This window comes from Zingiber officinale, chromosome 4B (assembly GCF_018446385.1).
Source record: "Zingiber officinale cultivar Zhangliang chromosome 4B, Zo_v1.1, whole genome shotgun sequence".
NCBI classification, from domain to species: Eukaryota; Viridiplantae; Streptophyta; class Magnoliopsida; order Zingiberales; family Zingiberaceae; genus Zingiber; species Zingiber officinale.
In genome coordinates this window covers 129,424,062-129,446,379 of record NC_055993.1, presented here as the reverse complement: position 1 = coordinate 129,446,379, position 22,318 = coordinate 129,424,062, and the positions used below count along the sequence as shown (strand labels likewise).

The 22,318-nt window shown below is 38.0% G+C and overlaps 1 protein-coding gene across 1 annotated transcript; it reads right to left on the bottom strand.

The window, feature by feature from the left end:
• Positions 1-758: 758 nt before the first annotated feature.
• On the bottom strand, positions 759-20,630 carry LOC121976691 (E3 ubiquitin-protein ligase UPL1-like). The gene is made up of 17 exons (XM_042528973.1): positions 20,422-20,630; positions 20,207-20,333; positions 15,981-16,076; positions 15,702-15,902; positions 9,027-15,576; positions 7,791-8,857; positions 7,296-7,595; positions 7,005-7,212; positions 6,545-6,798; positions 6,200-6,465; positions 4,434-5,544; positions 4,213-4,359; positions 4,017-4,097; positions 3,131-3,356; positions 2,877-3,016; positions 1,870-1,976; positions 759-1,364 (listed from the first exon to the last, which is right to left on the bottom strand). Exons 2-17 carry the CDS (start codon positions 20,300-20,302, stop codon positions 1,262-1,264), a joined length of 10,953 nt encoding a protein of 3,650 aa, XP_042384907.1. The 5' UTR covers positions 20,303-20,333; positions 20,422-20,630; the 3' UTR covers positions 759-1,261.
• Positions 20,631-22,318: the final 1,688 nt, after the last annotated feature.

The window sequence follows — 22,318 nt, the reverse complement described above, 5'->3', positions numbered from 1 at the left end:
GTATTTGAAGATAGAAATATCGTGAAATATTTGAATATGCCATGAATAGGAGTTTTGAAACATAAATTCTGTTTCAAATTTATCTATGAAACAAATAAGGAAAAAAAAGACAATCTATCTCCAGGATTAATCGGTAAAATCTGGATAGGGATCGATCCAGCATTTAGCGTTAGCTCTTCTCCATCTTTTTTGGAAAATCTTCAGTTCAGCATAGGAGCGCCGCCGTATCTGATGAAAGAAATGAGCATAGGTCAACGCATAGCATTCTGACTTCTATGTTTGACTTTTAACTGACAAACAAACTGAAATCTGTCAGAATAGAAACACACACAGCAGATGGTTCGGTGATTTTAGACGATCTGATAGGCACGTGAAAGATATCATATGCAATTAGTCGAGCCGATCCAACAGTTTGAAGGTGAATGAATAAGGTTGGTATGAGCCACGATAACAATGTTCGTAAGGTAACAAGCTAAACTATATATCGGTATACAAGAAGCAATGTTTCGGCAGTCGATCCAGCTATATCACTGACTATAGTGACAAAGGGTCGCGAATATCCAAGTCATCGATCAAACAAATTGCCATATGTAAACTTAAGATATATGTTCTCTTGAGGTAAACCATGCATTATTTTAGTCTACAAGGGTTTAATGTTGGTTATTATTAGGTTGAAGTTGTAAATAGGTGTATGTCGAACTGATATTACAATAATGCACATAATAATAACGGGTGTAAATAAAATTCTGCCACGGAGAAGCATCAAGGAAACGTAAACCTTATTAGATCACAGGGCAACAAGGTAATTTAAACCTTTACAGGACAAAAAGAACGAGGTCGCCCATCCATAATCAGCCACAAGTATCCAATTAAGAAAACTGTACGGTGTTTGCGGTCCATAAACTGTGCTAAAACAATTTTGAGAATAAAAAAAAAAGCGCAAGTTGACCAAGAGAAAGCACACTCCAGACAGTTTGAATTGCAGATGGCTTTGTTTTTGGTTCCTGAAACCTTCCTATGATTTCAGGCTTGCAAACTGAACTTGGAGATTGAGAGTATATGTGATCCTTCCCCCTTAGAATCATTGTTTCAATAGCCAAGGAGTCGGTCAACTTATGATCCACCCTACCATTTGTTGAAGATGATGTGCAACTGAGAAAACCATGCTTCGGATCCTTAGCAAGGTATGTTGGCTCTGTAATCCCTGTCTGATACACCTATCTGTACAAAGTGCACAACCCTTCCAAGCAGCTCCGGTGTCTCAACCAAAGCCAAACCCTTCATTGGCCTCATGGATAGCTAAAAACAATCGCTCCTGCAACTGCTCTTTTGAAGTGTATTCTGGCAAGTCCAATTGATTAAAGCTGCAGCAAATACAAAGTAGAAGACGGCATGAGGAAATGACTTTGATGGAAGTCTCAATGCAACTCAGGCAAAAAAATTTATTGCTTCTGGAAGTGAGTGCACGATAACCACAACTAATAGAACAAAACAAAAGAGAAAGAACATCAGACGAAAGAATACAACTCATTAGAAGTCTAGCATAGCGATTATAAAAATCAAGTGTTTTACTAACTATATAGCAAGTCATGTGGGATGTGAGCTTCCTATTCTTGACTCCGTACTTGTATGAAGTCGGCCTAGATAAAGTACACGGACAACGAAATTCCAAAAAAATTGTTATCAACAAATTACTCATATCTCTCTTTTTGTAAATGGTTCTCTACAAGGATTTTCCTACATAAATGTGTGACTTACAGTTGGTCCACACAGTCCTCCTTTGGAAGGAAAAAAAATCAGGAAAAAAAAACAATCTAATTCATTTTAACTTTTCAGAATACATATGCCACAATTGGAGGAACAACATACCATGTATGAGCTGAAGGCAGATGATGGGGGCTTCCATATGCCTTGTGAATCTGAAACCGCTGAGAACCTGAAATTCCTTGAAGAGCACTAAAACCTTCCAATGGCACCTATCGGTATAGGAAAATCGTTGGTAAAGGCAACAAAACATCAACTAGTGGAGACATGCTCAAAAAGAAAAGAAACAAAATAATAAAAAAAATGCTAAAGCAATTAGGGGATGCACACAATGAGTAATAAGCTGATGAATTCAGATAGTAAAAACAAATGCTGGTATTACAAATTCAAGTATATAGTATAACAAATAATGATAGACAATCAAGGTTTACACATTGACACGCAAAAGAGAATATTAATCATAGCTGACTGATTACAAAGGTAATGTCTACTCATGTGCCAATATGAAGAAATAGCAGTCGTCAAACAAAATGCCAACAAAACAAGCACAACAATATGCTGTCATCCTCGTGGGCAGGTAAGATCTGTTTGGACATGGGTACTATTTTTAGGCGTGAAACATAGTAAAGGAAGATTCAGCGATGATAATAATAAGCTCTCATAGGGATTTCAGAAATAGAAGGCTTAATTCCAAGAAATGCATTAATAAGCTACCAAATGATTTGTAAGGCAATATAGAAAAGGCTGAATCCAATAATCTCATTCATTTCAGGTCCAAAAGCAAGAGTTCATAACCTAGACAAATGGATCTCCTTCCAAGCACGGTATGTTCTTGCTCATCAATCAAATTAATGCCAAGAAAAACAAATTGTTGCTTTACCCACTTCAAAAGTGATTACTTTGTTGGTGCTTCAGGCGGTTAGACATAGAGGTTTATAAGATGAAATCCACAATGCCTAGTAACCACCACATGCTATGGTGTATACTAATCCTTCTAGTTAGATAGCACTAACACAGGTTTCTCTATGTATTCGCCAATTGTTATTTGTTTGCATCTAAGACATTTAATGCTTCATAGCTTACCAACCATAATTTCTAATTAAAAAAATTACCTTTGAGGTACCAGTAACAAATTGCAGGAATCGGGCTTTGTCCTCCTTACTGAAGCCCTGAACAACTTCCCAAAACCATTGAATAACAGGGGATGCATTACTGTAGCCAGAATATTCAGTATTGGTTCTCAAGTCGTCCACTGCAGGAGGTACAGAGAGTAAGAATAAGAGAACGAGCATTCAGATATATAATACCATGACAGATTGATGAATGAAAGTCTGAAAAAAAAAAAACGTGTCAAATATCAACTCACAATCGATATCTGGAAGTCCACTTATCAACAACTCAAATTCTTTATCATTGAAAATGGAAATCAGATCCTTCGGGATCAACTCGTTAAATCCTTCCATAAATGCATTTATCTGAGGCCTAATTGCAGTTGTTAGCAAATGTTCTGCCACACGATCAACATATTCATGTTTGTTTTCTTCTGTGACACGAATATTTCTTCCCCCAGGAATCAATTCAGAATCAGTTACCTGAAACATATCAATACAACAAAGCATAACTTATTGAATGATTTGAAAGGATTATAACTTCAGAAGATACATTAAAAAAATGATATCATATTTTTTCAGGTCAAACATTAAGAAAAGCACCATACTTCGGGATTTAAAACACTAAATAAGATATCCTATTTTTTTCAGGTCAAAGATTAAGAAAAGCACCATACTTGGGGATTTAAATTTCAAAACACTAAATACATGCCTCAATTGACAGAACATAAGCAAGAAAAGGAAACGTTTGACATAGCATCTTAGCATATTATTCTAGGGCTTTCACTGCTAAACTTGGTAGCAACAATGCAGAATATAATAAAAGGTCAATAGGTATGGCACGAAGAGAATTGTAAATAAAAATAAGAAAAATAATAAACCCAATAAAAGCCCACTCATAAGCAGGATGTTTGGTCATTATGTTAACAGTAGATATAAAGATTTAATCCATCTAACATTTTACCATGCACATATCTAGTTAAGAAAATGCAACTACCTATAGCAACCATATTTTCCCTGCAACAAGTTCCTGGATAGTTAAGCACAAACACACAGATCATACAAAATATATGCTTCACAAACTTAATACAGTCGTTATCAGGAACACATTATTAGACAGAAGAAAGAAAAGATAGTCATCACCTCTGCCTTTTCATACAATATCAATTTTTCCTCATCAGCATCCATACTAAAAGTAAGGTCCAAAACATCGCTTATATCATTCTGCATCAACATGACAATGAACATAAAATGTAATTAAAGATTTTAGGGGGTGGGGACACAAATGAAACTACAAAGAATAAAAGAAAAACAAAATAGGTTATGTACTCTAAAGTACCTCAAGCATCCACTTCAGGTTCTTATAGTAATCTGGATCCACAGCCTCAATGTCATGATAAGTAACCTTTACTCCAAGAATGTGCTTGTAGAATGATCTTGTGAAATGGACATCAAGGAGCTGACCATCAAAGAGTGCTTTACCAACCTGGAAAATAGAAACAATTTAGCAAATTTCAGATAAAAAAGTTTAAAGAGCTTCTAGTTAAGCAAACAACATACCACTCGTCCAACAAACTTGAAATATGAAAGATGCTCTGTCTGGTATACTGAATTGGGATTTGGCTGGAATGTTGAATCATTTCCAACAGTCGTAAAAAGTAGAGCGCCCTTATCAAAAATTACACGAGAAAGCAATTGATACCATTCCCTAGTAAGTCCACCTGCATCAATGCCTTCTTCTCCTTGAAAATGCACAGTCAATTTTCCCTTTAAGTCTTGTGGTGAACGCATTCGCAATTGATTATATGAGTCCTCCAATATATAAGCTCTTCTCACTGATATTCTAACTGGGCTGTGATGATGGTCATGCTGATGTTTTATCTTTGATCTAAAATGAGAACGTTTATTGTCAAATTCAATGAATCTTGGTATTTTAAGCATCAAAGAAAACGACTTCTCAAGTAAACCAGGATTCTGTCGGATGAACGAATTTAACAACTTTCTATGCCTCTCTAAAAACCTAACAAAAACAACTTGTTTTTCATCAGTATTTGCAGACCCAGAAGATTTATGTCCTCCAGCTGAGGTACTTGCATCCTCGATGTCAGTTGCCACAGAAGTAAAATCTGGTACTGCTTCATATTGCCCAGGACGCAACTTTTCACATGTCACAAAGAATGACTCTATATATGGCAAAATGTTTTGCACTCCAGGTGGAAGTGGTGGCACTGCACCAGTGCTAGCGGATGCTGAATTTCCTGAAAGAGATGCTGAATCTGATGGAATTTCTGAAGACATCTCAATTTTGCTTATGCAGTTGCTCAATTCTAGCCATAAAGGTTCCAGTGTAGAATTTATAACCCATACATGAGAAAGGGCATCAGTTTGGTCTTTCTCGGCAAATGAATCGGGTTTCTTTTTTTCATGCAATGCAGCAACAAGGGAGCTCAATGCCTGAAGAACTCTCAAGATTGCAGTCCCATTGATAGAAGACGAACTCAGAAGAGCTTTTTCAGCATCCTCATATAAGTTAAGTTCTTTCATAGCATAAACACATAAATTCCCCACAGAAGTGACAAGCTCTGTAGTGAATAAATGGCAATATGTAGGAGCACTGGCCACCATTTTTTTTAACACCTCAGCCACAAGATTGTAAGCATTATCTGACAATCTGCAAAAAAAAATAAAAAAATAAAAAAATAAAAAAATAAAAAAAAGATCACTCAAGAAATGCCAAATAAATATTTCCAGGTAAAAAATCTAAATACTGGAGCAGCAGTGAGGCTCAGTTCGACAAAGTAATCCAGTCTTTTTGCCTAATTTTACATGGCATAAATCAAGTAGGTGTGTGACATGAACACATTCCCAGACAAAACTGAAAGATGCTAAATAGGAAAATCAAATGAGTAAAAGGTAGCAGGCAAAAGAAAAGAAGCATGCAGCACAGAGCAGGCTAATTGCATTAATGAAACAAATACTATACTGTCTTTCACCGTGTAAGTTACATACCCTAATTAATGATGAATCAATGATCAGATTAGTGTGTAGCATGACTGACGAGGAAATATAATAGCATGACTAACAGCCCTAGATTAAGCTTGTGTGTAAAAAAAAAATGCTACTGCAACAGGCTCTTATAGATTCTGACAGAAAAGAAAATTTCATTAAGGTTTTATTATCATTTACAATTATCTGGAAGCATAACTTATGAAGAAAAAGGAGCTTTGACAAATAATCTTGTTCTAACAATCTCATTTTCAATTACGGAAGTAGGTACAAGGCTTAGATCATGCAGAGAAGGCAACTGGACAAGAAAAGAATCATACCCTTCACGTGCAAGCAATGAGCATAGAAGTCGAAGCTCTTCTTCCGGGATACTAAGTAAAATATCATATGTATTTCTCTCATTGTTCGTACCACAAGTAGAAGGCCTTCCAGAATCATCAGCTTTGATCAATTTAACATCCTCATCGGCAGAAGACACGACAGCATCGGCAGATAATGGTGTGTCATGCAAAGTTTGCTGCTCAAGTGAAATTTCAGCTTTGTTGGAGAGGCCAGAGTCAATAACAACCTCAATAAGGTTTAACAACTGAAAAGAAAAGGTTCAGTAATAGTCCAGAACTTGAAATAGGAATTAGATATTGGCTACTCTTGTTTACTAGCAGTACCTGTTCCAAATGGGAAACACTCCTCGTGTACAATGGTTGCCTCAGGAGCCCCAGAAGCAACACAATCGCATAAGCTCCAATTCTAAATTCAGATTTATCTTCATCCATTAGTACAGCTTTCCCACGACCCCTGTCTGTTGCTTCTGGCAAAATTGGCAATTCAAGATGTAGTAGCAGCTTTGACACTTTGGGATGGTTCTTAGCCAAGTAAGTCAATGTCTCCAGAATGCGACGTGATAATAGTGGGGGAACCCCTGCACATTTGAGAAAAAAATAGTGAGCATGAAGCAAAATATTAATAAATGATGATAATATTTTTGATTAGCAGATGGAAACAACAATAAATAGCTGTTGACCAAGAACAAACTGTACACTCAATTTTCAAGGACTCATGACCATATCATCAAACAAATATACTTCATGTGATTGAACAAATATTCTGCTGAAGTTAAGACTTTACCGCCATGAAATTGAGGACGAGAATATGCAATATAACTCTGACACCCATACAACCTAAATGGTGATTCAGAAGATTCAGTCGAACTGTAAATAGGTCCCCTCAGATCAATCATTAGCATTTCCATCAAAATTTTCACCAAAGAAGTTCTTGTCTCATGATGGGTACATAGATTCAAGAAAAGCCTCTGTAGTTGACCTTTGTACAGTGGCTGCAAATCAAACATCACAAATGTCAATTGAAAATCATGTTACTTTTTCATTAAACATCAAAATAGAAAAAATATACACTTACCTGAACTATACGCAACAATCTAATCATTGCCTTAAGATCATTCATGTCAACAAGGGGAACACCATCAGTTTCAATCAGTTTGCCTAGTGCAGTTCTACGTGCAGCAGCCTCAACATTTCTGTCCAGAGACCCAATAGCATCACCATGTCTAGAAGACTCACCCCGGCGACTCCTGGAACTCATACCAATGAGTGCTCCAGTATGGTGCCGATGGGCGAATCTTTCACGCAACATATTTGCTTCGGCAACAAGTGCAGGGGTCAGTGTCGCCAAAAGAGTATCAGGTGAGGTCAGAAGCACCTAAAATGAACAGTGTATTATTCATTATGGAAAATGATATTTCAAGGAGGATACTTATAGATAATGAAAAAACAGATCTAACCCTGAGATAAGTTCTTAAAAACAGATTCTTATATTCACATTGTGTCTGTCCAAAGTATCTAGGTTCTGCAACAGCATCTAATACAAAAGAATAAGCTAAGCAGCAAAGTTTACCTCTTCTCGAACATCTGAAGGAAGTGTAGCAATTATTGAAACAGCATCCATCTCAACTGGTTGACCTTCCAATTGTTGTGATTCTTGTCTCCTTTGAGCCCGTTGTTGTGCTAGAACCTCATCCCTTATATCAGGTGGAAGTGCAGCAAGAAATTCAGGATCAATATCTCCATCGGCTTGAGGTTGTTCATTTGAAGCCTGTGACACTTGATTCTGCCGTGAGGAAAGTACTTCAGCTCGCAATTCCTCTGGAAGAGCCTCCAAAAATGTAGGGTCTATTGTATCTGTATCAACATTTACTGTTGGTTGCGGCTCCTGCTGCTCCTCATTCTGTTGTGGGACCTCACTCACACTTTCAAGAGATGTATCACGGACACTAACTGGCATAGCATTTCCTGATGACCTTCTCAGCCTACTCACCGACTGCAAATCACCCAAAGGAAGTCTATCAACGGGACCTTGCCTATCTCCATCATCATGTCCATCTACACTCCCAATTTCTACTTCCAAACTGCGAAGGCTTTCTCCTATAGTTGCCCCACTTCCACTGCTTGCTTGACTCACTGCTTCAACATCTCGCACAACAACATCAGCTCGTTCATAGTGCATCTCTGACACTTGCTCGCCTGCACCAGATGCACCAGTGTCTTGGAGTGAATCACCACTGGAGGTTACAATACCAGCATTTCGAGAACCGTCTATTGCTTGTGAAGGTATAACGATGTTCTCATTGTTCTCATTGTTCTCATTAACTCCTGCAGCTCTTTCTTCCCTAACTTCAGTCTCTGCAATTTGCAACTGACTGGGTTCATGCTTTTCTTGAGGACTATTAACCTGCATGCTTTGGTTTTGGACAAGTGTAGGCGGTCTTAGTCGGGAAACAAGCATTTCTTCAATCCCCTGAGGCACTACAGGGGCACTAGATGCACCACGTTGATGGCTATCATCCAACCACATATTAAAACGATGTCCCTGTCGTCCATTCCTCAATGTACGGAAGATAGCATCCATTCTGTAGGAAGTGTTCTCATGATTTCTATCTGAGAAAGCTATATCCACAGTATTTTCTGAAAAAAAATTCAAAAATGAAAGCATGAGATATCATTAGTACTTCTTGAACTACATAATTTAACAGATATGTTTATTATAATGCGTTAATTGAACTAAAAATGATTAAGACAAGAAAAACTATGAAAAGTAAAAGATTAAGCATGAACCAAAAAAATATAATTTGACCTGATTGTCTCTGGTGAACTAGATGTCTATACGAAGAAGGCTCCTCCAATAACGGATGTTCAAGATGAAGGGCACTGTTGTCACCAGTTCGTCCAAGAAGATTGTAAATGGATGTTGTCCGCCCTTGACGTCTAGAGCCAAATATGTCAACAGGCATTACAGAAAAATTGTCACTACCTAGAACTTCAATGTGATCAAAGACATTTATTCCACTAATTCCCTCCTCTAACTGGAGTATTACACCATCATCATCTTCATTGTCATCATCTTCTTCTTCCAAGACATCTTCATCAAATTCTTCATCGTCCATCTCATGCTCATCATGATCTGTGTCAGGATGAGAGGTTTGATGAACTTCATCCTCCTCCAAGTCATTATTGTCATCATCATCCTCATCAACTTCTTCTCCCTCATCCCCTGACATGTCTTCATCATCATCATCATCATCATCATCACCCATGTCATCTTCAGCATTTTGCTGAATATCAAATCTTATTTCCACAGTTGAAACACCATTCTCAATACCTGTACCATCTTCTGAAGCTTCATGCATGAAATCATCTTCAGCTTCACGAGCAAAACCCACATTTATTTCACGGTCATGATCCATGTCGTCTAACATGGAACTAGAATTGCTAAAATTTTGGATGGCTGTTTCTCTTTGGTCAGCCATCACTTCTGCATTATCAGGTTGTGAGATTGTTTCCAAGGCCTCAAACCTATCACCATGATCATTAGATAAACCAAGTTGATGCTCGTTAGACGCCAACGTCAGGGAATTGTCCCCCTTTGCTGTGTTGATGTAAGCAGAATGAACATGCTCCTTTGTCACTAACTCTAACACCTTAATGATTCCTGTGATGAGCTTTGGTGAATCAGCATGGTCCAAATCAAGCACCTTAAGTGTCGAACTTAAAGAATGAACAAGCCCAAGATCAATAAAAGTAACTGAAGCTTCTGCCGAAATATATGAACCAGTTGGTGAGCGAGCAGCAAGGATATCATTAAGTAGGTCGACAAAGGCATGCATGCGGGAATTGGCTGCCCTACAGCAACTAGATGAGTTAATGAAGTCATTAAACACATTGCTTATTTCAGAAAAAATTCTTCTACGGGCTTCCGCTGAACGAACAGATGATGCCACCAAAAATTGGTTTGATCTGGTAGCTAACTTTTGCCTCCAATCTCCATCAGTTTTCTTATCTTTCTTAGAAATTCCCGAATAAGGAAGAAAATTAAGAAGAATATGATGAAAGATTCCCCCGCTAGTATTGCTATTTATACACTTTGAAAGAGCACGAGAACTACTGAGCTCAGAATCTCTTCTAAGTAATACATGAATTGATGAAGCATAAGTGAGAAGTATCTCTGTCAAAAGTTTAACAATAAAAACACTTTTTGCAATAGATGTAAGAGCTTCCTGGGAATCATTTTTGCCATCCGGAGATGAAACATCAATAACTTTTCCTTTTCCTTTAGCAGAGGTGGAATCAATATCCATGTCTGATACTGATGCAGTAGGAGGACAAGCATCAGCTTGAGAATCTGCATTTGGAAGAGGGACAAATTTCACAATCAAATCCAAGAGATATTCAATCACCGTTGTAAAACTTTGTGGAATTTTTCTATGGGCCTTGCTGTTCTTTGTATAAGGATCTGATAGTTTACCATGCCCACTTCCAGGGACAACTGAGGCCACATCTACCCCAGTATTTTTTTCATCACTAGTAGATACTTTGTCTTTCTCAGCTGTCTTCTCTTTGTCTTTAGCCTTGGGCTTTTCCTTCTCACGATCTTTCAAGAGCACTACATTAGGTCGGTCACCAACCATCTCAATCCTGCATACAGCTTGCGCAGCTTTAAGAAACACCACAGGATCCCTGGAAATAACAATACCCAAGTTCTGAACAAAAGTTCGTGGTGATATTCTTGCATTTGAATGTCTGCTAGTTGCTGCAATGAGGCTATGACGTATTTCTAACTCCATGGCTTGCTGAAGAGTATTAGGATCTTCCAAAATGTGGCGGATAATTGCAGCTGCCACATTATTGAACCCCGGAAATAAGCTGTTTGTAGGCAAGCTGAGTAAAGCTTGCAAACCTCCCGCTTCAAGAAAACTAACGGCAACTGGGTGATATTTAGTTAATGTAGAACACAGCTGCAGCACCACATGCATCGTCTCAGAAGGAAACTGACTCTTTATACATCTGCAGCATATTTCCAAAAGCTTCTTCTGGTCCTCCATATCCAAAAATCCCATAGTAGACTCCAGAGAAGACTGAAAATCCTTTGTTTTATTCTCATCAATCACAATTGATTTCTGAGGATTGAGGTTATCCTTTCTTATTTGTTCTAGATTGTATATTCCAGCAGACATCTTAGGATCCACCTGCAGCAACTGATCAACAGAAAGGAAGCATGCAGTGACCCACTTTGGAGCTTGAGGTTTTGCTTCATCAGAAGAACCCAGATTCCACCTAGAAAGCAGATCCAGAGCAATCTTTATCAGACCAGCTTGATAGGCAACTTCCCGCGCCATAGCATCATCATGGAGAATTAGAGCAAGAATGTGAAATAGTGCAGACAACACATTCTCACTTAAAGGAACTGATGGTATAGAAGAATGTTTTACATGATCCATGATGTGAGAGAGGATCTTATGTCTGTGGTGACCATCATTTTGAGTGCATATCAAAACAAGCAGATCTTTCACAGGAAACGCTAAGGATCCATTCGCCTGCAAGAGTTTCATGCATGCTGACAGAATTTCATCAACAGGAGGCAATTGGACAGCTTCCTCTTCCTGATCAATGATCTTAGAATTTGTAATTTCATTTTCCTTCAATGGTCCATCTGAGTTCCCTAGGGACATGGCAACAGCTCTAGCAAGTTCATCATCTTCTTGTGGTTCCTCTGGATGTGAAAACAGCCAATCAGTAGCAATCTCAACACTATTCATGCCAACTTGTCTCAATGCTTCTTCTGCTCTTGCACGAGAAAAGCCCATTTCTACAATCAATGATATAGCTGCTTCATCAGGTGGTGGACCAGCTAAATGAGATCCGCCACTAGTATTGACATTCCTGACTTCAACACCAATGTAAATATGCCGCATAATAGAGATCATTGAAGTAATAAACTCTAAATTGCATTCAAAAAATTGAGGATGAGTCCAAATGGGAAGTACAGCCTTTAAAACCTTGGATTGAAGCAATTTCACAAATGCCTCGGCATCTTGAGGAAATGGAACAATCCCATTTGTGATTGGTTGCTCAAGCAGCTGCTTTGTTGAGGAAGACAAGATGAAAGATGATGTGGCCAAATGATCCAGTACAGTACCATAGCTAGCCAAAGGACCATATATCCATGAATTTTCTGGCTCTTCTCTGTCTTCCTTTTGACATTTATCATCCATTTCCATTGGGGAAGGTGGGACTCTGTTGTGTGTGAAAAGCAACTGACTTGTCGCTTCAAAAGTGGTTATAACAGACTGAATGACACCAAGTCCAAACAAACATTTAAGCATAATTGGATTGGAAGATTCTGGCCTGTCTAATAGAACCCCATTCAGAAAATCAATAACTTTGCCAAGATAGCGACATTTTGTAGACACAGAAGTCTCACACTCTGAAGTGCTTGCATGCCACCTAAAATTCAAGTGACCTAACAAAATTGAGGAAACTGTGTTACCAACAGATACAATAGATTGAGAGATATTTATAGGATTGCTCTCACGGCGCAAAGTGAGTAGCATTGATTTTCCCAGCTCCATAAAGAGATGGTTTATATGATAAGCAAGTGACCTCATCATGTCATTACATAAAGAAAAGTAAGATCTCTGTTTGGCATCTTCTGTTCTACTCACAGGAGAGCTGTCTGAAGAATTAGAAGACTGGGATTGGTAGCCAGAAGCAACTCGCAAAGTTGAAAAGCTATCTATACCCCGTCTATGTAAACCAGTGGCTGCACGTCCAAGATCTCGATATATGTTAAATAGGTCAGAAACTTGAGTCTCGAAAGTCCAGCCAGGAACTCTTCTTCTCAGTAATGGATCAAGATACTGCCTGAAAGTACTAAAGCGTTGCTCTTCAGGAGAATCAACCACATGGTCCACACCAGGATCTACATGCACCTCATTAGAAGAATCATCTCTTTCAGCCTTTGAATCTTCAAGAAGGGCAATATGCCACAGGACTTCACGATGGATATGCCCAATGTCTTCTAGAACATCCTTGCTAGAATCTCCGAATTCAGTAAGCAATGCACTAATCCAGCGATTGTCTTTTGAAGCAGCAAGGAAGAGGAGAAATTCAACAACAAAGAGAGACGATAATATCCCACTGTCCTGTATAGACTTGGAATCCTGCAAAGATAAACCAGCAAATGAACTGAATTGATTCATAGAATTTTTCAAATGCTCCCTAAGCGAGGAAGAAAAAGCTCGTGCAAGGGATGCAGAATGATGCTGGGTAAAGCCCTTAAAGACAACTGTGCTATGCAAAGCAATTGGCATGGCATCCGATGACTGAGTGATGCTAGGTCGTTGAAGAAGTTTTAACAATGCTTCTATACCCTTCTTCTCAACAAACATTCTACAAGTTTCAGAGTTTTCCATTGTTCGATGAACTAACACCATGATATGAAAGATGGATAACTGCTCAAACTGTTCATCGCTGATTCCTTCAACAGCCATATCCATGGCACTCACCAAATCATGCCCTTCATTTGCCTTTTCTTCACGATCAGTTTCCATGGCAGTGTTCTCATCCATATCCACCACAGTTTCCTTGGATTTATCATTCCCAAAAGATGTAAGTTTGTTGATAATATCAATAATAATCTCAACCCCAGTACTCCTTAGTGAAGATACATGCCGAAGAAGCTCTTCAACAGCATTTGCTAAAAGAACAACACCCTCATTCATTGCTACCAAATATTTCTTTGTTGTGAAGGTGTCAACCAGAAATCGCAATGCAGCAGTTTCTTTCACTGCCTCTGATCCCTTGGTATTAAGACAGATAGCACCAAGACCATTAGGAACACAGATGAGTGCCTTTGAAGAAGGAAGAATCCCAGATGTCACTGATAATAAAAACGACTTGGGGACAGCAAACTCATCAAGAACAGGAAAGCATGTTGGATCCCTATGAATTATTTCGCCCATAACAGTTACTGCTGCAAAATAAATATCCCCACCAAACATGCTTACATTTCTAAATATCAAGGATAAAGATGAAAGCAAGGAGTTTTGTTGGGAATCTTGATTCCTTGCAGTATTCACTGGAGAGTACATTGCAGAACCCAATGCCTTAAGCAAGCACTTAATAAGGTGTTTCTGCAAGTACAATTGATCTTCATCGGGGCTTATTGTATCTGCAGATGTCACTGAGTTACTTGTACCTTCACCTGGGCCAATGATTCTGTATACTTCAATCTGCAGCCTCTTAGACAAAAGTTCAATCCCTCCTAAATCTTTTAATAGAGACACAGCAGGGCTACTATATTCCATCAGCTTTTGTAAGGTCTTAACAGCAGAGGAGACAATATGCATATGTGCCAGATCAGAGTCTTGCAAAAGAGGTAGAAGAGGAGGAACCATTGCTGAGCCCCTTACAGCACTACCAGAACTCGAGGAAGATAACACATGAAGTAAGAAGAACTGAAGAAGAGCATCAACAAACACTGGAGTAGAAGGATCATTTGGGTTACTAAGTGATGCAATAGCTTTCTGAAGCACATTTAGCAGCATCATACGATTCCCATTACCAGATATAATACTTGAACCACTCAATATTCTAGCCCGTTCATGAGATGATGCATAGGCTGCTAACTGAGCTCCTAATGCAAGCATAGCCAATGCCCTAACATTTCCCGGCACATAATCTTCATTGCGAACAAGCTTGATAAGCTCATTTGTATACTCAGGCTCATTAGCAAAAAAAGAAGTGAGTTCATCATGAGCATCATTTGATTGTACCAAAACAATGAATGCAAGAATACTAATCCTGCTATACAACCTACATATTCTAGGAGATCGGAAGGCATGGGCGTATCTAATTCTTGTAAGTAATGAGAATCTGTGCTCAGGAGGAACATTAAACTGTTCGACACATTGCTTCAAAATGTTCAAATCATCCTCTTTTCTCAAATGCATATCAAGGATCTTTATGACACAAATATTAGATGATTTGCTTCCTTCAGTGGTAGATTCTGTAGCTAAGGAAGAAGGTATACTGTATTCAAAATGGAGAGTAGAACCCAATCGATGTTGGGTCCCATCACATTTGTCACCAACATCAGTAGGAAACAAGCTTAATCCCTCGTGTTGATTTCTCTCATTTGTCACAACACATGAATGCAAACCCAAGCCTTCTTCTTTGCTTCCCCAGCCCTGTGCTAGAGAGAGCAGATAGCTATTCAAAGAACCACAACCAATCAGTTTCCCACCCAAATGCATCTTGGATGGATTTATCTTCACCAACGCAGAAAGAGTCTCCAAGGAAGCTATAAGGACATCCGGATCTGTGGATGCAAGTAGAATCTTGAAATGCTGATTCAGGAACATGATTAAAAAGTCAGAAACAACATGAAAAGCAAAGCTAATATATAAGTCCTTTATAATTACATGCTATATGGGTATGATTCTTCTTCTAAAAAATAAAATTTCAGATTCACCTCTAGACCTCCAAATGAACTTTTGTTGCGACAATTTTCCAGAATAATCTGCATGACTCTTAAGATCTGCATAACAGAATGTTTGGGAAAGGGTTCTTCCTCTAAAATATTTTCAGATAAGAGGTCTTTTCTGCAAGAAAGATATGTCTTGAAGTATGTATCAAAATGCATAAAAAGTGGCCTCCAATGGTGGAAATTTCCCTGAAATCAAATTAAAGCCAAAGATGCATAAAAATAGATCAACCTCAGATGTTAAGTGATTAATAAACAATACTGTACCTTATTATACTCCCAACGGAAACCAGAAAGAGGAATGGCTATATCATGTAATGGGCTCTTAATCACCCTATCAATGAAATCCTTGACTTTTGGTGGCTGCAAATACAAACTAGTATGAGACAACTGAAAACCTAAGCATAGGACATTAATTAATAAATAGAAAAATAATCAAAAAAAAAAAACTTGAGTGCGTTTAATTGACACGACATCAGTTCTAGAATCATATTCATAAACACATCCAGTAAAGAGGACATCACATTTGTATATGAGACTGTTTTTCAAATATCAAAAAGAAAAGAGATACACCATAATAGTAGTGCATATACAACAGCCTTGAAAAAATTATTATCATAAAAACAATGTCTTATCTCTCACAATAATTGACATTCTGTAAAGACCCATACAAAGAAAAAAGTATAAAGTAGTAAACATGGGGTCCTGTGCCTATGAAAACACGGGAGAATTGTCAAACTTAGATTACAAACATGCTGAAATTATATGTTCACTCAGAAATAATGCAGACTACTGTATCTGCTTTCAGAGGGATACAGAAACACTGAGTCCACTACACAGGATGAACAGAGGCCAAAAAAAAGGTGGCTAATTCATTCATCATGCCATGTTTAATTCTGTATGGTAGTAGTTCCACTCTGAAGAACAGGATAATGAATTAAAATTTGTCAAGACGAAACTCAAGTTGGATGAAATCTTGCACTAATCTATATATCAGAATTATTATTTCCTTAGTTCATTATCTACTCAACATGCACCTTCTCATGCATTAATCTTATATTTTATTTTATACCATTGTGAGTCATCATAATTGATATAAATAATTCATAATCTATGAATTACCCTACAATTCATCAATCACACTTTTCTTTTACCAGCTCATTAATTACAAAATATAACACTTGCAGCATCTTATATACCCCAAATTTAAATGAGGTATACAAATGGCAGAAAAAATCAACTACCAAATCAAATCTCTGGGAAAATATAAATCATTCCAACTTAACAATAGCCTTAATCTACAAAGACAAAGATAAGAAAAGAAGCTTTTAGAAAGAATAATGTGTCAAAGATGAACTACGCATCAGAAGGAAAATGAAGATTAGCCCCTTCCATATCAGCCAGATTAGAGATTGAAGAACAGAATGAATGGGATAAATCCAATTTAGCTAGAACAAGTTGGCGACTAGGATCAAGAAACGTAGCACTTGGAATCTTGGGATTATGACATGGATTAAAATCAAACAAGACTTTCAGAATTGAAACTTGTCTCAATCAAACCAAGCTTATTAAAACCCAATCAGAATCAAGGAAAAAGAGGTAAGATCCAGTTTAACTAGGAGTTCAGAACATGACTAGGAATCGGATCAGATAGGTGATACAGTGAGGAGAGTGGGTTCTTCCAATAGGAGTGAGTGCTAGGAAACTGCAGTCATCACATGTATTAAATCAAACCAAACACTTTCAGAACTGATAGTGATCCAGATTAAACAAAGCTTAAAAACCAGGATCAAATTAAGGTGAAGAAGTCAATAAACAGTGAGCCAAGAAGGTTCAACTTCCATAACGAATTGAAGTTCATTCCACAATGGTGAAACATGGACCAGACTGGCTAGTTTGCTTGGAAAAAATTGTAACAATCCAATTTCTCAAAAATCCTTTATGACAGATTTTCAGTTCATCAATGTGTGTTAGATGTAGATGAATTAAATAGTTTACCACAGCCATGTTAGTCGTGATTGTAATTTGGACCTTGGGATCTTACAATGTTAAAACCCAATCTGACTTGGACAATCCAGACTCTAGGTAGGATATAAATCATGCTGTGAGTTTTCAAAGTTACCTTCAGAGCCTATGCTCCACCATTACAACATGGATCACAAACCCAACAACCCTCACTTCATGGAATATATTTGCATTCATTCAGATATTTTAAAGCTTCAAATTTGAAGGAAATCTTTTCAATGTTTATTGTTTAAAAAAAATGATTATATCAAAGTCTTTTTAACTTCTAACTAAAGAGATAAATATCACAACCAAATGATTCAATGCATCAATCCTACAATACAAACCTACAAGTCTCCCCTTGTTCCTAGTTTGTATCTCAATCCTAGCAATGAGTATCTTGACAACCATGACTACATCTGCTTCTGTCTTGTTAGGAAGTATACAATAATTCAAGCAATGAAGTAGCATTGGTACTTTGTATATAGACAAAAAAAAAAGAAGAAGGAATAAATACATAGCCAGAAGTTGTAAAAATTAACCTTAACCCTAAATAGATCTCAATAAAAAAAACTTGGAGACAATCCATACAGTGGCCCTTGTTCACTGTATTTATCAAAGTCTTTATCAAGGGCTCAAATTTTCTTTTTTCTTTGAAAGCCACATAAGTTAGCTGCAGAAATCTTAGGTATGCATTGTCACACTATATGAGGCACACAGATTTGCAATTAAGAAGGGTAATTTGGAGCATCTCAATTGATTTTCTTGGCCGGGTTGATGCTTGGAAGCGGATGCAATTCAGTCTCTTGAATTTGAACCACCATTCCAACAAATGAATCAATGTCCTGGAGCTCATCTAGTTTGATTTCTATAACTATGATTCTATAATAAGACGATTCATAAATTGACACTGAATGATCAACTCATACTGATATGTTGTTTAATCAGCTGAAACCAAAAAGTTCATCAACAACAGACATCTCATGACAAACTGTTGGAATTATCTCAAACGAGAATCAGTCAAGGATTTCAAGTAACATGATCAAACAAAATAAATAGAATTAATAGAGATTTCCAATGGTAATGTTTAACTTGAGAGGAAAAAACCCAAAAGAACAAGATACTGAAGGGTCTAAAGTTTGACTGTGTCTGGCAAAAGTAACTCTCAACATGACCTATCAGTTACGCCTAACTAAAATGCACAGAATGCATGCAAGATACTCCAGCAGACATGAACTATCCAAGTGAAATTTATTATCTCCAAATCAAGGCATCTGCATTGATATCTTTCCTTAAGGTCAGGGCAGAAAATGTGGGATAGCATGTTGGTTTAGCTTCTCAAGGATGATGACAAATGTAAATTTCTCACAATCAAGTTCACAGAACATCAGTGCAAGTCACTAATTTAGCGCAGAACAATTCCAAACTACACGATTAGAAACTTGGAAGCGTCAACAAGACTTGATGGATTCAATTCTCTCCATAAATTTCATGTCACAAATTACAACATTCATATGCATCATGTTTTCCAAGTGTACGGCATGCACTATCTTATACCACCTTAATTGTAACTTTCACATCAAAACGAATACATGAGACGTCATTGGAATATCTTTATGCTAAGCACATTTCTTTTATTACAAGTCAAAGCTTTGAATTGTCCTGATTGTTTAAGCATTTCATAGTACGCAAACCTTTTCAGGTTGCTCCTCAACTTTAAAGACTTAGAAAAATTGTATACAGAATCATTTATATGTGGAAAAAGGTAATAATATCCATTCAATTAATGTATAACAAATTGAACCCAGACCATGTTCGTGACACTGCATGCATAATTGCCTCAACAATCAAAAGTAATGTATTGTTTCAGATTGCATGATAATGATGAGAGAAAAAATAGTGTTCTAAAGTAGGATCAAATAAGTACACTCAGAAGCAAGAAACATCATTAGCCTAATGTTACCCAGTAAACAATATCTCAAATTCAGATGTTTGTTGCAACTCCTATTCACGTGTGTTTTGGCCCTTATTGAGATTTCTGCTTTTGCTCTGAAAATCTAAGATGCCCTGAGTAATAACTTTGCACGTCAAGTAGCAAGTTGTTCACAATTTTTTTTCTTGCTAATTCAGATGCATCAGTTGGACACGAACATACTAGCTAAGAAGAAAGATGGATGAGAAAAAGAATCACAAACACCATGCTAAACGAAAGAGTTGAATCTCCAGCAAATTTTTTTACTTTGCAACTAATAACATTTTTCACCAATTAGAGCAAACAAGTTTACAACAGAAAAAATATACAACAAAAAGGCAGTAGCATTAGTAGCTTCGAGATCAATTAACAAGAAAATCTATGACACCAGTTCATTATTCAATCTAAACAAATCATCCATACATGCAACCACACTCCAGTACCCACTGCCGATAACATAAGCATGCAAGTAACAATCAAAAACAGAAACAGGAGGTTTAGTCTAGGGATAACTCACGGGCTCGCTCTCCAATTTAAGGACCGGCGAGAGGGACCTCCCGCCAGATAAGATCTGCTGCAGCCGCAGCGGGAGACTCGAACGGTGCCCTGCCATCGCGGTTCCAGACCACGCCCTACCTCAAAACCTGCCGCCCAAAACCCGATAAGAATCGGCGTCGCAGATCGGAACCAGCGATTAAAAAAAAGCAGCAATCGAAGCTAAGGACGACGGACCTGCGATTAGGGCGACGACGGCAGAGCGAAAAGGAAGCGGAAGAAAAAAGGGTTTTGGAGAGAGAGGAAGAACAAGCCGTGATGAGGCGATGATGCATACACATCGACTTATTAAAAAGGGAACAGAAAGAGAGAGAGAGAGTGGAGACGAAGGAAAGAAAAAAAGGACCGTCACCGATGAAAACCCAACGAGGCGGAGCAAAATGCACTGCCACGATTCGCGACGCGAGAGATATATCTTGCCACAAGGTCGGCGTACCGCAACGAAGGAATAGGGCAGTGTCACGCTGATTCCACGTGCCATGCGTCCGGTTCGGTGGGATTGAACCGGGAGTAAGCCCAATTATAGGCGATCTTACTTAGTCAAGAAGTCAGGTAGTGAATTTTTTTTATAAAAAAAAATTAAAAAAAAAACCTTTTCCAAGAAACTGAAAAAAAAAAGAGAACTTATTTATTATACGCCATATCAGAAATAAAAAAAATGAGAAAAAATAAAAATCTTGGGAAATGCAATATAAAGAAAATTATCACGGTAAGAATCATTGGATGAAATTTTCAACGGAATGTGATCTACCTATCTTTATTGGGATCACCCTGGACGATTTCATCATCTTTTTTTGCTGCTAATTATTTATCAGAACGGATTTGGGCTTATGTAAGCCCACTTTCAAACACATCTTCCGGCCTAGTAGAACCTAGTCCACTCTATATATGCCCCTCACCTTCGTTCCGTTAACCCTAGTAACAGAGCCATTCTCTATGCCGCCGAAATAATCCATCAATTCTTCTGACGAGTTCTTCTTCGTTCTCCGTTTATTCAATCGCTGGTATAGCGGCGTCGATCTTATCGCCATGGACGAACGCCTCCTATGACCAGCCAGATTCAGCCGTCGATCTCTGACCGAGCGGACTCCTCTTTTCCTCCACGGGCCCCGTTCTTGTCTAGATCTGATACATCTCCGGTTTCCTTTTATTTCTTCTTCCTTTTGGTTTTGAGTTAATTTTGCATTTTTGATTGCGATGGTCGCTGGCGATGTGGTGTTGAGAATTGTTATTTAGGGTTTCTCTGCACCTCCCATGTCCAGCAACATAAATCATCGCAGCCATTATTACGGGTGGTGTTGTTTCTTTGTTTTTTTCGACATCACCCATGCGACCCGGATTTGACATTTTTTTTCTTCATATATCATTTTTGTTCTTCATTCTCATTCGAGGATCTTGTCGAGATAACTCTTATTAGCTACTATACCTTAAGTTTTTGGGTCGAAATGTGTTAATATTTATTGATAATCGAGTTTTCTCCCATTTTAATTTTTGCTGATTCAATTTTTTTGCATGGGGTTCTCGAAAGAGTTTTGCTTTTGACTATGCCTACTATGTACGGTTTGTTCTACGCCTCGTCGGATTGTTGGTCTCTGATTGCTCCGGCTTTGTCTATGTGTTGGGTTTGATAGCGGGTGTTTCATCATTTGTAATAGGCTCAGGATTAGGCTTATCATGTATATGTGCTATCTAGGGATTCAGATTAGTGAGCCAAAGTCTGCGTCAGTTTGAAGCTCCTTGCTGACAGATTATAGGATACTTGGGAGTCGACATATCATATGAACTACTATAATGGCCGCATGGATTCCTTTAAGCAATTTACGTTTTGCTGGGAGAGATTTATGCAATCCATTTACATTTGGTGCCTTCATCTGTTGATATTGATATTTTGAACAGCATTTGCTGGAGACCTACATACATTGGAAGCTTTGTTATGGCATCGACTGATATGGTCATTAATAAGATAAGGTATGAGAACAGATGGAATTTAAAGAATACCTGTCATTAATGATGAATTTTGTAGTGTTTAGGGAAATGTGATTTGCTCGGCTGAGATGAGCTGGGTTGCTCTGTT